Source organism: Echinops telfairi, unplaced genomic scaffold (genome assembly GCF_000313985.2).
Source record: "Echinops telfairi isolate 266 unplaced genomic scaffold, ASM31398v2 ScPeMD7_7416;HRSCAF=8454, whole genome shotgun sequence".
Taxonomy (NCBI): Eukaryota; Metazoa; Chordata; class Mammalia; order Afrosoricida; family Tenrecidae; genus Echinops; species Echinops telfairi.
Genome location: NW_022111316.1, coordinates 4,771,567 through 4,785,574, shown reverse-complemented (window position 1 = coordinate 4,785,574; position 14,008 = coordinate 4,771,567). Strand labels below are relative to the sequence as shown.

At 53.1% G+C, this 14,008-nt stretch overlaps 2 protein-coding genes across 3 annotated transcripts in view; one reads left to right on the top strand and one right to left on the bottom strand.

The window, feature by feature from the left end:
• Positions 1 to 2,484, bottom strand: part of TIMM10 (translocase of inner mitochondrial membrane 10) — a 3,513-nt gene extending 1,029 nt beyond the window's left edge. Inside the window, exons 1-2 of one of the 2 annotated variants that reach the window (XM_004714905.2) lie at positions 2,401 to 2,484; positions 1,839 to 1,954 (exon numbers count right to left, since the gene is read on the bottom strand). In XM_004714905.2, coding sequence (XP_004714962.1) covers positions 1,839 to 1,909 — 71 coding nt within the window. In that variant the 5' untranslated portion in view covers positions 1,910 to 1,954; positions 2,401 to 2,484. The remainder of the gene's footprint in view (positions 1 to 1,838; positions 1,955 to 2,400) is intronic. The other variant, XM_045297075.1, reaches the window with a different exon arrangement.
• Positions 2,485 to 8,716: 6,232 nt separating this feature from the next.
• Positions 8,717 to 14,008, top strand: part of SMTNL1 (smoothelin like 1) — a 13,630-nt gene continuing 8,338 nt past the window's right edge. Inside the window, exons 1-2 of the mRNA XM_045297100.1 lie at positions 8,717 to 8,776; positions 13,212 to 13,912. Coding sequence (XP_045153035.1) covers positions 13,214 to 13,912 — 699 coding nt within the window. The 5' untranslated portion in view covers positions 8,717 to 8,776; positions 13,212 to 13,213. The remainder of the gene's footprint in view (positions 8,777 to 13,211; positions 13,913 to 14,008) is intronic.

Here is a 14,008-nt window from a genome sequence, read left to right as displayed (position 1 = left end):
ACCCTGAGTCACAATGCTCCAATGGGGATGGTGCAGGACTAGGTAGAGTTCTATTAGGATGGGATTGGGTCACTGAGTCCTGGATTGTTCACAATTAACGATGAGGATAATGGAGCACAGGTTCTGTGCTAAGTGCAACCCTTACAACTGGAGTGGTTAAGTGCTTGGCTGTGCACCCATAGGTTGGCAGTTCAAACCCACTAGCCACTCCACAGGAGACTGCTGTGGCAGCCTTCTCCTGGAACGAATACAGCCAAGCAAACCCTAGAATTGACTTGCCGGCACACACCAGCAAGCCTTACAATAACCCCACACAGGGCTGGCATTTAATTATCCCCATTTTACAAATAAATAAATGAAGGGGCAGAGAGGCTCAGTAATCTGCTAGGATAGCCAGGAACTAGGGTCTGAACCCTGGTGGTCTGACTTCAGACTTAAAGCCTACCTACACTTAAGACCATTTACAAGCAATTCTACCTCACACCCTGCAAAGCAAACCAATGAGTTGCTAGAGGACAAGCGAGGGATGACGCCGATAAAAGCAGCAGGCATTGACTGCTCACCATGTGCTGGGCTACATGCTGAGGGCTTATCAGGTGTCTTACATTTAATATTATGATGTCTTTATGAGGCAGTGCGATTATTATCTCCATTTTACAGATGAGGAAAACATTTGCCAAAGAACCTCCGTAACTTTGCCCACGGCCGTACTGCTTGCAGGTGAATGGTGGAGTGGGGATTTATCCCCAAATTTGCCAAATGGCCTGACCACTAGTTCTGAGGTCCGACCCAGACAGTCAACCTGACACTTCCAATGGCTAGTTTGTGAGCCGGAGGGCATTAGCTAACCAGTGTTGTTGTGAGCTGTCAAGTTGATTTAGACTCGGAAAGTGCTAGAGGCCAGAGAAAAACTGCCCCACAGTGTTTCCAATGCTGTCATTTTTTTATTTTATTTTAAAGATCATTTTATTGGGGGCTCTTATAACAATCCATACATCAATTGTATCAAGCATATTTGTAAATATGTTGCCATCGTTATTTTATAATCATTTACTTTCTATTTGAGCCCTTGGTAGCAGTGCCTTTTTTTTTTTTTTTTTTAATTGGGGGCTCGAACAATTCTTATCACAATCCATACATTTTTACTGGAGATTGCCAGGACTTCTCTCCTGCAGAGCTGCAGGCCTTTGAGTGGTTAACCACGGTACCACCGGGGTGCCTTCAATGACCTCTAGAAGCCCCCCCTCTCTCACCATCTTAAAACAGGGCTGCGATGCCAAAAGATAAATGCTCAGCAAGTGCCTGACATGAAGTCAGGAGTTAAGAAATGTTACTAAGCTACTAAGTGGGCATCTGCTGGTTGTGACAAGGTGAACGTTCAAGCTTCTGGAAAAAGGGCTGGCTCCGCTCTCCCCTACTCTCATGTCCAGCGCTGCTGTTGTCAGGAGTCGGTTCCGACCCACAGCGACCCTGTGTACAAAACCGCGAATGCCACCCGGTCCTGAGCCAACCTCACAGCGAATCCTTTGCTTGGGAGGGCCTTCCTCCTTTCATGCTGCCCCTCTACTTCACCGAGCATAATGTCCTTCAGCGACAAGGTTCTACCCTAATCAATCCCAACTCCTTCTAGGGCTTCGTCGGCGTCTGCGCCGGTCGCCGGCCATACATAGGTGAGCAGCACCGACCATGGACTGCCGCGGGTGGGCAGCGGGCCGGTCGGGCCGGGGTGAGCACCGGCTTCAGGCGCCCCTAGAATGCGGGGAGCATTCGTCAGACGGCCCCGCTCCTGCCCTCGGAAAGGGCGGCCAAAGTCCACTCTCGGGGATGGCTCTTCTTACCTGTTGTACATGTCGGCCATCATCTCCACCTCCAGCTCAGCGGCCAGCTGCTGAGCCCTGAGCGGATCCATCACAGCGCGAGCGCCGCCGAGGGGCTCGCCTTCCGGCCTTTAACCCTGGGGGCAGATACCACCGTGAGCGGCCGGCCCTCGGGGTCACGCTCCTAGCCCGCGCGCCCGCTGCAGGACGTGGAGGGATCGCAGGGCGCCACACCAGGGCCGGTCCCCTTGCGCTCCGTGAGCCCGTCGGCCCCAAGTCACTGGTACAGAAACCGAGGCCCGAGGGGCCGCCCGTGCCTAGCCCAAGGTCGCACGGCGCGTCCACGGCGGCCTTGGACACCGAGCCGCGGCGCCCGGCGCCCTGTCCCTCGGGGTCAGCTCTATCCAGAAACTCGTGAAATCCGAGCGGGGCACCAACACAGCGGTCCTGCACACTCCCGACGCTGGGAATTCAGTCCCACGTGGGACCGAGCCGCCCGGTCCCGGGCTAAGGGCTACACCTCAGAAATGGCGGCGCCCTCTTCGGGGCCACCTAGGGGTCAGAGGGGCCACAGGTCACTCACCGCGGCCTGGGGCGGATCACCACGCCCCCCGTGTCCCCAACTTCAGGCAAGCACTGGCAACTCACCCGATGCAGACGCGGTAAGCAGAAGCACGTGGATCACTTCCGAGGGAAACCCCGCCTCCTTCCAGACTCGCTTCCGGGATAAAGTACTAAGGAGGTGGAGCCGGGATATCAGGTACCATAGAGAGGGAGCCGCCGGCCGCAGCTGAAGGCGCTTTGGGAATGCTAGAGAGGACGCCAACGTACCATAGAGGCGCGGGGGCCGTGCAGAGCATCCACATCCTGGTTGGAGTGCAGGTCTCGCGGGTTGTCACGCAGAAGTGTGAGTCGATTGCTTCTGTGGGAGGGACGAGTCGGTCGAGCTCCGCGATCCTCGCCCGCACTTTGGAGAGCCGGCGCGTGAGCGCAACGGGGATGCACGAAGGACGCCCTCCGACTGTTCTCAGAGTGTGCTGCCCACTGGAATCACCAGGGGGCGCTTTTTAAAAGTCCGATGCCCAGGCCACACGGCATGCCTCTTGAATCGGAATCTCGGAATCGAAATGCCCTGTACATTTTTTTAATTCCCCAGTTGATTCCTGTGTGCGCCCAATTTGCGAACCTTTGCTCTAAGGCACATTGTGCGACTGCTGCTGTGTGCAAGTCACTCAGCTTCGCTCTGGGCTTGTAACAAGGAGATGCCAGTTCGTTCATCGTCGGCAAGCCGCCCTGAGCAAGACCTGAATAGGGGCCACTCTGCATGGACACCCTGAAGCAGTTCTAGTCTGCTTGATCCGGTCCCTATGAGCCGGTGGCATTGGGCTTGGGCTGCACATGGGGTATTTACGGGATGTTCTGGAAGAACAGATGAGGAACCTTGAGAAAGAAAGGGAGTTGCAGCCAAATCTGATGACTCCTTTTCCTGCAAGACCTTCGATCGCATGTCTGATGGGCCTCTCTCTTACACTTTAAGCACTCTTTTCTCCAAGCTCTCTGTCCACTCTCTGCCCACCGGTGACTACCTTACTGTACTGTCTGTGTATGTAACTGACATGGCTGACACAGTACCCATGTCTGTATCTTATCAAGTGCGCCACCACCCTCCGTCAGTCCGTCCTCCACTCTTTGTTTCAAATGTGTTCACTCTGAAAACAGCTGGACTTCTTTGGTTCAGGTCATTTCATATGCTTTCCAATAAAATCGATGGTTTTCTCCAGAAAGGTGTTTTGTTGGTTTGTGTACTGGGTGGCTCCACCCCACACATCTTTGATGGAATTTTGTCTGTTTTCTCTTGTGTTCACCGCTTTATCCCCAGCACAGTGGCTGGTGCTCAAAAGCCGTTTAACCAGTGAAGAAACTAATTGTCTAAAGAAGTTCTTATGAGCGGTACAATGATGTTCCACTTGCTGTTGTCCATATGCAGTGAGGGTTGGACAAGAAGGAAAACATTTTCAAAACAGAGTGGGATACGTAGGGTTTTTCCCCAGGTTGTCCCCAAATATATGCAAACACATGGTAAATGACATGGAGGTCAACATCAGCTGCTTAGAGGTTATCTCCCTGAGGGTTATCAGCCATCAAGCAATCAGACTCTATAGTCTGTCCCACCTTAAGTAGGGCCCACTCCCTTCTGATACGGATAGTAGATTGTTTCCTGTTTCCGTGAAGGATAGCCCAGAGACATGGTCAAGCCAACTCAAGGAAGACCAAGGTTAGGCTGCCATCTTGAATCTAGGGTCTGCCCATCTTGTCACATGTGTACCCTTAGTGTCACGCCTTCTGATTGCGTGTGTACCCCTAGCTTGTCCCCTTCCAATTGATGTATGCCAACTGTACAACCCCTTCCCATTATGATGTAATCAGTGGGGCTTGCACGTTCCCAGAGGTGTATATATGCTGTGATTGAAAATATATTCTCTCTGCCCAGACCTGGCTGCTGAGATCATGGCCATCCGGGAGGTGAGCAATTTCATGCCTTATATTGTCTGATGTCTCTTTAATTTACCCCTCAATTACACAACTGCCCCCTGGGACCTGTTCTGTTGTGGGGGCTGGTACCCCACACGAAAGAGCAAGCAAGAGAGAGAGAGAGAGATGTTGAAGGGTTCATCTACCCCCTGTGGGCACATAAGCTGTAGAAACATGAAGGAGATATACAAGAAGCAACCAAAACACTATTGGACAGGTTCCCTTACCTAGCTGTACCATAAAACCTCTCCCATCATCCCAGGCAGAGGGCACCAAGTTCCTGTTTAGTACACCTATTCATTCATGCAACAATATTTAGTGAGTCCCTAAGATGAAGAAGTCCTGGTGGGGCAGTGGGTTGAGAATTGGACTAAACACAGGGTTGGCTGTTCGAACTCACTAACCACTCCAGAAGATGAGGCTGCCTGCTCTCAATCATAAAGATTTAGTCTCGCAAACCCTATGGAGCAGTTGTATTCTGCCCTATAAGGTTACTGTGAGTCTGACTCAATGGCAGTAGGTTTAGTTTAACTTTTAAGTAATTTTTTGTTGGAGAAGGGGGTAATATGAACCAAGCATTATGCTAAGCATTGATCTGCTAAGCACAAGGCTGGTAGTTTGAACCTAGCAGTCATCTACAGAAGAAAGATAAGGTTGTCTGCTCCTGTAAAGGTTTACATCCTCAAAAACCCTATAGACAAGGGAGTGGGTTTAAGTTTGAGGCTGTGTTAGTCCAGGTTGACTAAAGCAAATCCAGAGATGCATATATGTGTAAGAGAGAACTTTATATCAAGAAGTAATTATGTATCAAAACAGCCCAGTCCAAATCAAGTCCATAAGTTCAAGATTTGCTCATAAATCTGACATTATTAGCCCATGAATTCCTCTTCAGACTCATGCAGTACATACAATGATGCCGAGTGCAGGAAGATCACAGTTCGGTGGGTGGAAAGTCCTGTGGATCCAGTAGCAGTGGAAGCATCCCCGGGGCTCTGGCTGCCATCAGTGTGGCTCCAGAGAGAGAGTGTCCTGCCTTCATGGAGTAAGAGAGGAAACTCCCACAAATCTCATGAGAAGGCCACTCCCACAAGGAGGCCTCAGTCAGCCTGTGACCTGATTGATAGGCTAGACTCCACCCCTATAACCTATTTATCAAGTTGACATGAAATGATGTAGCTACAACAAGGGCCTACGGCATGAACATGGCACACCAACTCCTTGTCCACACTGAGCTGCTAATCTAATGAGAGACTTTAATGAGAAATTGTAAGATCATTCTAGCTTCTAGGAACTGTCATGCAGAAAATTAAAGAGGCTGAGATGATGAAGAGACGGGTGGGAGGGACATACTTCTTTAGACCACCAGATCATCAGGGACCTCCCTCTCTGGGGAAATGAAATGGGAGCTGACACCAGAAGAGTGGGAAAGCTCCCGTTCTGACTCCGGAGAGGAAGGAGAGGGGTTGACTTCTTTTAGGAACCGGAAAGAAGCTGGAGTGGCTGAAGTGCTGGGGCCATGGGGGGACGGGGGAGGGGGAATCACAAGATTCCTGAGAACTGGGAGTAGGGGTCTCCCCTGAGCACAGTCCCCAAACGTGGTACCTACTGTGGGTCATGTAACAGAGAGAGACGCTAAAAGGTGGTTTGGTTTCTTGGGAACAAAGTTTCAACTCATTACAACAATGTATTCAAGGCTACTGTGTACCTGTCACTTCAGCTCAAGAGGAGAGCTCTGGAATGTTCTCTTCTCTAGATTCCAAGCCCACCCTCAGGTTGCCTCCCCCACTCTTCTGCTCTTTGCCCCCACCTCCTCCAAATCCCTTTGTCCCACATATGCCCCCAGACGCATGTTCCCCCAAGTCTGACAGCTGCATTGTCACCCGCACCCCGGCACTCTGCCCCAGCCATCTGCAGCTGCTTTTGTATCAGGAAGAGTCAGAGACTGTTTAAAGGAGCACCCCCCAAAGGGATCAAGGAAGGGCTGGTGAGGGCGGGCGCTCTCGATGGGCAGGGGCAGCCAGAGGCTTGGGAACCATGCTCCCATTGGCCCCTGCAGATGGCTGCCGAGGTCCCCAAGGCCAGGGGAGTCCATTGGGAAGAGAGGTGACTACTGCCAGCTGCAGAGCGTAAGGAGCATGCAGTGATTGAAAGGTACCACCTGTCAAGTCTTCCCGGAAACCTGAGCCTCCCAGTCCAGAGCTCCGTGTTGTACCAACAGGGTAGTAAACACTGCTCCCTCTCTCTTCTGGAGGGGGCACTGAGCCTCATGGGGTTAAAGAGAGCAGGGGGTGGGACCCAGGAGCTGAGGGCTAGACGCTGCTGGGGCTTAAAAGCAGCCCGGGAACCAGGCCGAGAAGCTGGGGGAAGACGCCAGCTCTCAAGCCCCGGCAGAACCCACAGGTAGGAGAGTCCTGAGTCCTTTCTAAGTGTCCCTTTGGCCCAATCCCCACCTTCTAATGGCCAGCCCTTCAAGCTAGTTCCTGAGGGGCTCTGTTGCCTCTTAATTCCCTCCACTGTTCTTGGTCAGCTCTCTTTACATCCCAGGGGACAGGGCCGCAGCCCCTGGGATCATCTGCAGGGCAGCCGGGGATGGGATGGGGTGAGGAAGGCACCCACGAGGAGACCCTCCCAGGGGTGGAAGGGGCCTTGGGCATCTCCCCATCCTGTTGGGCTGGGAGGCAGGCTCTAAGCAGTCAAGAATGGTCTCTCTAAGGAAACATCTCTGGCTGGAATGGGGGGAAATGGGTGCCTAAGGGTCACCGGAAGCCAGCCTGGTGGCCCAGACTCCTAGGCTCTCTCCCTGCCAGGGAAACAGGAAGAGGAAGGGGGAGCTATAGGCTGTGCTGCTTCGGATACAAAACAGGGATAGCAGGGAGGCTTCCTGGGGAAGGAAGGTGGAGGGACAGAGTGTACAGAGGGAAGGAGGAGCCCCTGGGGGTGGGGATAAGGGGGTGGGTGCACAAACAATCTGCACGACTAACCACAGGGCTAGTGGATTAAACCGACTCCATGGTGCCGTGGAAGAAAGGCCTGGCACCCTGCTTCCACCAAAGATGGCAACTGCCCACCCCTAGCCCCACCAAAAATGAAAATAACCGTTGAGTCAATTCTGACATACAGCAGCCCTGAAAGACAGAGCAGAACTATTCTCATCGGGTTTCCAAGGCTGGAAAGCCGCTCTTGTGTTGTGGCTGCTGGGTTCAAACCAATGACCTATCTATCAGTAAGCAGCCAGCGCTTAACCAGCAAGCCCCAAACTCACTGCCACCGAGTCAAGTCCAAGGCACAGCGACCCTGTAGGGCAGAGGAGACTTGCTCCATGGGGTTTCTGAGCCTGTAAGTCTTTCCAGGGGCAGACAGCTTCATTCAGGGCATCCGGAGGGTAGGGGGAGGCAGGAAAAGGAAAACTTGTTCATGAAGGGCCTACTGCATGCTTAGAAGAAAGAGAGCTGGACTCATCCGTATATCTGACTGCCCTTCCCCCAGCAGAGGACTGGAGCCATGGTAGGGACCCTAAGCTGAGGAGTCGGGCCAGGAACAGCCTCTTGGTGTGGGCACTGAGCTGGGAGTCCAGAGACCGGGGGTCTTGGCTTGGTTGGGTCATTTAATTCTTGTCCTGGGGCTTCTTCCATTAAGAAAAATACACTCTCTGAGTCTCAGATGGCTAACCTGTCCTATGGAGCCAGCAACACCCCATCCCTCTGAGCAATGAGCTACTGAGAACCCCAGGAAGCCCGCACCCTCATCAGCTCCATGGGAGCCAACCGGCCTACCTAAAGGCCTGGGGCCCAGCCTGGCCAGCTGAGGGCTGAGGAGCAGAGGGAGCAAGCGCCACAGAGGAAGTGGCGAAGCTGAGCTCCTGGGTGGTGGTGTCTGATTCTCAGCAAACTGCGTGCTTTCACTCTTTGTCTATTTATGACAAGCCTGGAGGGTGGGAGGCTGAGGTGAAGACAACACAGGTGGCTGAGAGAGCGAGCTTAGGAGCGTGTGTGTGTGTGTGTGTGTGTGTGTGTGTGTGTGTGTGTGTGACAGAGAGAGAAACACCTGCCCGTTCCCTTCCACCACTCTAAGCGTGTGGAGACATTCAGAAGGACAGGTGGTTGGAACGCTGCGTCTCAACCCAGCCAAGCCCTGTCACACACACGGAGGTATAAAAAGGATTTGTTATCATATCCCTGGCTTGGTCTCTCTCTGCTGGGTCTCACCAAATAAGCCCTTGAGGCCAGGTCGGGATGTTGCCCTGGGACAGGGACAGGGACAGTCGGGGACAGGCCCAGCCCCACGGGGACAGCACGGCTCTCAACCCTCTAGGCAGGCGTTGGCTTCCCGAATCCTCCACCGTCCTGCATCTAGACAACTCGGGCATTGCCGGTGTGGGACGGGAGCCCCCAGAGGCCAACGGACAGAAGGACGTGCTGAGGTCAGCGGTGAGTGGGAGAGTGAGTGCTGGGGCCAGCCCCACGCCCACCTGGCTCCCTGGCTCCCGGGGAAGGTGCGCTTCCTCTCACTCATTTCATCTCCCAGGTTGAGCATTTGTTCAATCTCACTTGAAGGCACCGAGGAAGGGTGGCCTAACTTGTCAGTGCTGCGGTCACAGAAATACGTCACGAGGAAGAGGCTTGAAGGGACAAACAGTCACTCTGTCACAGAGGACTTGCTGTGTTCTCATCAGGTGTCATGAGCCAGACTCACAGTGGCCTGATGCGCAAGGGAACGACACACCACCGGGTCCTGCTCCCTCCTCCCAATTGTCCTTCTATGTGAGCCCATGGTGGCAGCCATGGTGTCGGTACATCTCATCGAACGCCTTCCTCCTCCTCGCTGCCCCGCCACGTTACCAAGCACGGGGGACTGGTCTCGGGGTGCTGGCTCTCGGGGAGGGGGCGCTCTGTCCGTTCTGGGGTTGCCCTTATCTCAGCTTCTCCCGCTGGCCACCCTGGAACTCCCTGGGCTTGGAGACAACCAGCCTCTCTGTTAGCTCCATAGGGCACATGTCCCCACTCTCCCGGCCTTTCTCGGGCCGATCCGCTCTTTCACATCTCAAAGCGAGTGGTGGGAAGCACATTCTGCACAGACCTCCCACTGCAGCGCCTGGGACCATGGGCTCCAGCGTCACAATTGTGAGGATGACGCAGGCCTGGGGCCAACCCGACTCAATGGCCCCTCTCCAGGACAGCCACTCGGCCTGACTCAGGGGTCAGAGAAAACCCTACTCCTCCACAATCATCCAAACCTAAACCCCACCTCTGCCATTGACTGGATTCCAACTCCCCCCATCCCAACACACACATGGGGTTTCCAAGGCTGTTAGTCTTCACAGCGGGAGCAGACCACCACCTCTTCCTCCCCTGGAGTGGCTGTTAGGTTTGAACCACCAGCCTTAAGGTTAGCAGTGCCAGCAGGGCACAGGAGCTGTTGTCCAGCAGTTCTCCACCTTCCTCATGCCAGGCCCTTTCATACAGTTCCTCAAGGAGTGGTGACCCCCCCCCCCCAACCATAAACTTATTTCTGTTGCTATTTCATCACTGTAATTTTGCAATGGTTAGGAATCGGGCGACCCCTGTGAAAGAGTGGTTCGACCCCCAAGGGAGTCACGACCCACAGGTTGAGAACCACTGTTGTAGGTGTCAGGTGCCATCGAGTCAGTTCTGACCCATAGCGACCCTGTGCACAACCACAAGGGCATGAACCACTGACCGTCCTTGCTTTGCTTGAGCTCATGACAGCCGCCACTGTGTCTGTCCATCTCTCTGAGGACAAGGCATAGGAATCCGGGTCTAGAATACATTAATGGGGGGAGGACTCATTCAATCCATTAGAAAGGGAGAGTGGAAATATCTGCACACACACACACACACACACACACACACACACACACACACTGTTTTCCAGGGAAAGTTCTGAGTCCTGAGGGACCATCGGCCTCTGACCTGGGGGCTGAGAAGACCCAAGTGGGCAGCAAGGACAGAGCTCTGTCTCTCTCTTATCTGTCTGTCCTCCTGCCTCCCGTCCTCTATCCCAGTGGCCCAGGTACCCTGAGTACTGTCACCAAGAAAGTTGGCACTGCCAGGAGAGGAGATATTTTTAGCCGGTGACAAGAGTGTCCGCGTCTTTATCCTCCTGAGTCACACCCTGAATCCTATTTGGGAATTGTTTTCTTTGTAACCAGACCCCTGAGAAGGGCAGGCAGATGGAAAGGTGGCCCTGACCCCCAAACCAAGCTATTTGGATGGAACTTAAATAAGTTGGGGGACTACCACGCATTTTTCAGGAAAAAAAAAAAAAGGTTTTTAACTCTGGCAATTTGAAAACCACCAGTATCGATCCCTCTGTAGATACAGGGAGACGAACATCAACAGGTAGTGGCACACACGTGTAGAACCCTCCATGAAACCAGAAGAAAGGCACAGCTGAAGTTCCTGTCTCGCAGCCTGTCCTCCACCTGGGTCTGTACGCTCAGAAGACAGTATCCTCATCTCCGCAGCCCTTCCCGAGGAGCCCTGGGGGTGGAGTGAGAACCCACCAGATGCTCGACGGGAGAAAGAGGAAGCTTTCTGCTCCCGTGCAGCTGCACACCCTTGGGAACCCTAGTGCAGCGCTTCTCCACCTTCCTCAGGCCTCGACCTTTTCAGACAGTTCCTTATGGGGTGGTGAACCTGCAACCATCACATTATTTTCGTGGCTACTTCATCCCTGTCCTTTTGCTACTGTTAAGAATCAGGCAACCCCTGTGAAAGAGTCGTTCCACCCTCAGAGGGGTTGCGACCCACAAGTTGAGAACCGCTGCCCTACAGGGAAGTTTTACCCCATCCCAGAAGGTCGCCGCTGTGAGTCAGAATCGACTCGGTAGCAGGGAGCTTGGGAGGGACCCTTCCCTGAAGAGTTACGTCATGTCACAATGGTGGTTTGGGCATCCTTTCAATGCTGTTTGAAGTTGGGGAGCAAAAGGGAGTCAGAAGGGACAAGGTTGTAGGGTAGATAAAGGTTTCCCAATGAAATTCTCACAGGACAGCCCTTTGTCCCCTCAAAGAGTGAGCAGGTGCGTTGGTGTGATGGTGTGTGTGTGTGTGTGTGTGTGTGTGTGTGTGTGTAGGTGTAGAATTTCCTCGGCACAATGTTTCTGGCCTTTCTATCACCAAGACAGTTTTCAATTCTTAAAAAAAAAAAACTTTATAAAAAGCCCCTGTGATGGTCCTGTGTCACTGGAGGACAATCCATCCAGACGGCCCTGGTTGGCACTCTGACGAACACTCACCGTGACCTTCTGCGCTGACCTCTCTGCCTTGGATGTAACTGGCCCAGTGGAGTCCTTAGAAGCCACGCGTTGACTGGACCTTGGTTTCAAGGCAGCCTTGAGACTAAGACGAGCATATGTTTGAGAGCTTGTCTGCAGCAATCCCTCAGTCGCAGACATGTGTCAAAATATGTTGTGTTTGGAAACTTGTGCATGGATCATTAAGGACCCCAGTAGCACTATTTTTTGACAGCCCCTTGTATCGTACCTGAACAGGAAGTCCCAAGTGGAGGTGCCAGAGCCCCACCGCACCACCACCCAGCCCCTGGGGCAGCCAAAGGGTCGGATTCCCCTGGGAGGTTAGGGAGAAAACATTTCCCTCCTTCACAAAAGGAAAATTTCCTGCCTAGCCTGTTTCTAAGAAGAACCCCCAGCTGTCCCAGCTGGCAGCACCCTAGACACTCCCAGCTGGCCCAGCGCTTCCCAAATTACAGCTACTTGTAGTCCACTAATAAGACCGAGTGTACCCCAGTGTCCCCTGTACCTGTCTTCCTGAAGGTTCCCCTTGGAATTCGCTTCTTCTTCTTCTTCTTCTTGTTTTTTAATCATTTTATTGGGGTTCATACAATTCATCACAATCCATACATACATCAACTGTGCAAAGCACACCTATACATTTGCTGCCCTCATTGCTCTCAAAATTCGCTTTCCTCTTGGGTTCCTGGAATTAGCTCCTCATTTTGGAATTCGCTTCTTTTACAAAACCAATATCAATGTATTTTGACAAGAAACTCTAGATCAGTGGTTCTCGACCTTCCTAATGCCATGACCCTTTAATACAGTTCTTCATGTTGTGGTGACCCCCCCAACCATAAAATTATTTTGTTGCTACTTCCTGTGATTTTGCTATTGTTAATGAATTGGGCAACCCTTTCATCCGACCCTCAAAGGGGTCGAGAACCACAGGTTGGGAAATGCTGCTCTAGATCCTTGTTTGAAATGGAAACTCAGAGTCACTTGGTAGAAAGAGAATGTGATGATAACAAGAAAGGGAGTGGAAACCAGATAGTGATGCGGTCCTGTGCAGAGACTCCGGCCTGCCTTGCGGAGAACAGCAATGGCTCCACAATTAGAGGGACCCAGGAACCAAATGGTGACCATCTGTTGGTTGAAGTAAGGAGTCCTGGTGGTGCCACAGTTAAGTGCCTGGTGGCTGACCAGAACGCCATGGTGGGGCCCCAACAGGCATTCCACAGGAGAAAGAGGAGGCTTTCTGGTCCCCTAAAGATTCACAGCCTTGGAAACCCTATGGACGCAGTTCTTCCCTGCCCTATAAGGTGGCTATGAGCCAGAATCCACGGGATGAGAGTTTATTCAGAAGGAATGCAAAATCACGGGAAGGGCACGATGTGATCCTAGGTTCTCTGAAGACAAAGCTATAGCTTACAGAGGGCCTTTAGTTGAATATAGGCCAGCCGCCCACCTTGTGGGACCCAGGGTTCTTCTCCATTTCACCCCAGGAAAAGTGGGTGTTCAGCTCCAGAGGCAGGCAGTGGGGGAGCCAGGACTGAACCCAGGCTGCCCTCCTAGTGCTCACATGACCAGATCTGCTTGTCTTCTCCCTCTAGAGATGGAGAAGGAAGGGAAGCCCTCAGAGGACAAGACCCCCGGCTCCCCAACTACAGAGGAGCCAGGGTCCCCAGGAGATGGAACCACTGCAGAGGAGGAGGTCAAAGACACAGCAGGGAAGACCATGCGCGATGGGCCCCTAGATGGGACAGGACAGCCTGCAGAGACTGCCCCTGCAGCGGGACTCCTGGGAGAAGCAACTGGGTTGGAGGAGGTCAAGGTGAAACTTGAAGAGGAGGCCCAGGGTAAACAGCAAATGGAAGATACTGGGAAGATGGAGACCCCAGAGGCCTCGCAGGAAAAGGCTGGTGGGAAAGGCGAGATCAAATCTGAACTCGAGGTGGCTCAGGGGAAAGAGGAGGCCACGTCCTGCTCTGAGAAGCAGAAGGCTGACGAGAAAGAGGCCAAGTCTGAATGTAGGAAGAACACTGATAGGGATGATCAGACTGAGGCTGCGCCAAAGCCGGCTGCTGGTAAGGAGGAGGTGGTCCAGGCTGAACCCAAGGAGGCCCATGGGAAGGAAACCACCACAATGGCTCCTCCAGAGAGAGAGAAGCTGGAGGAGCCCAAGGCAGAGCCCCAGGAGGCTGGTGTGGAAGAGGCCAAGGGTGAATCTCAAAGGGATGCTGTGGATGGAGCTAAAGCAGGACCTCAGGAGGTTCGTGGGGAAGAGAAGGCCAAAAGTGATGCCAAGGACGAGGTGAGTGAGACAGAGGGCAGGAAGGAGGTGAGTGAGACAGAGGACAGGAAGGAGGTGAGTGAGACAGAGGACAGGAGGTCAGTGAGACAGAGGACA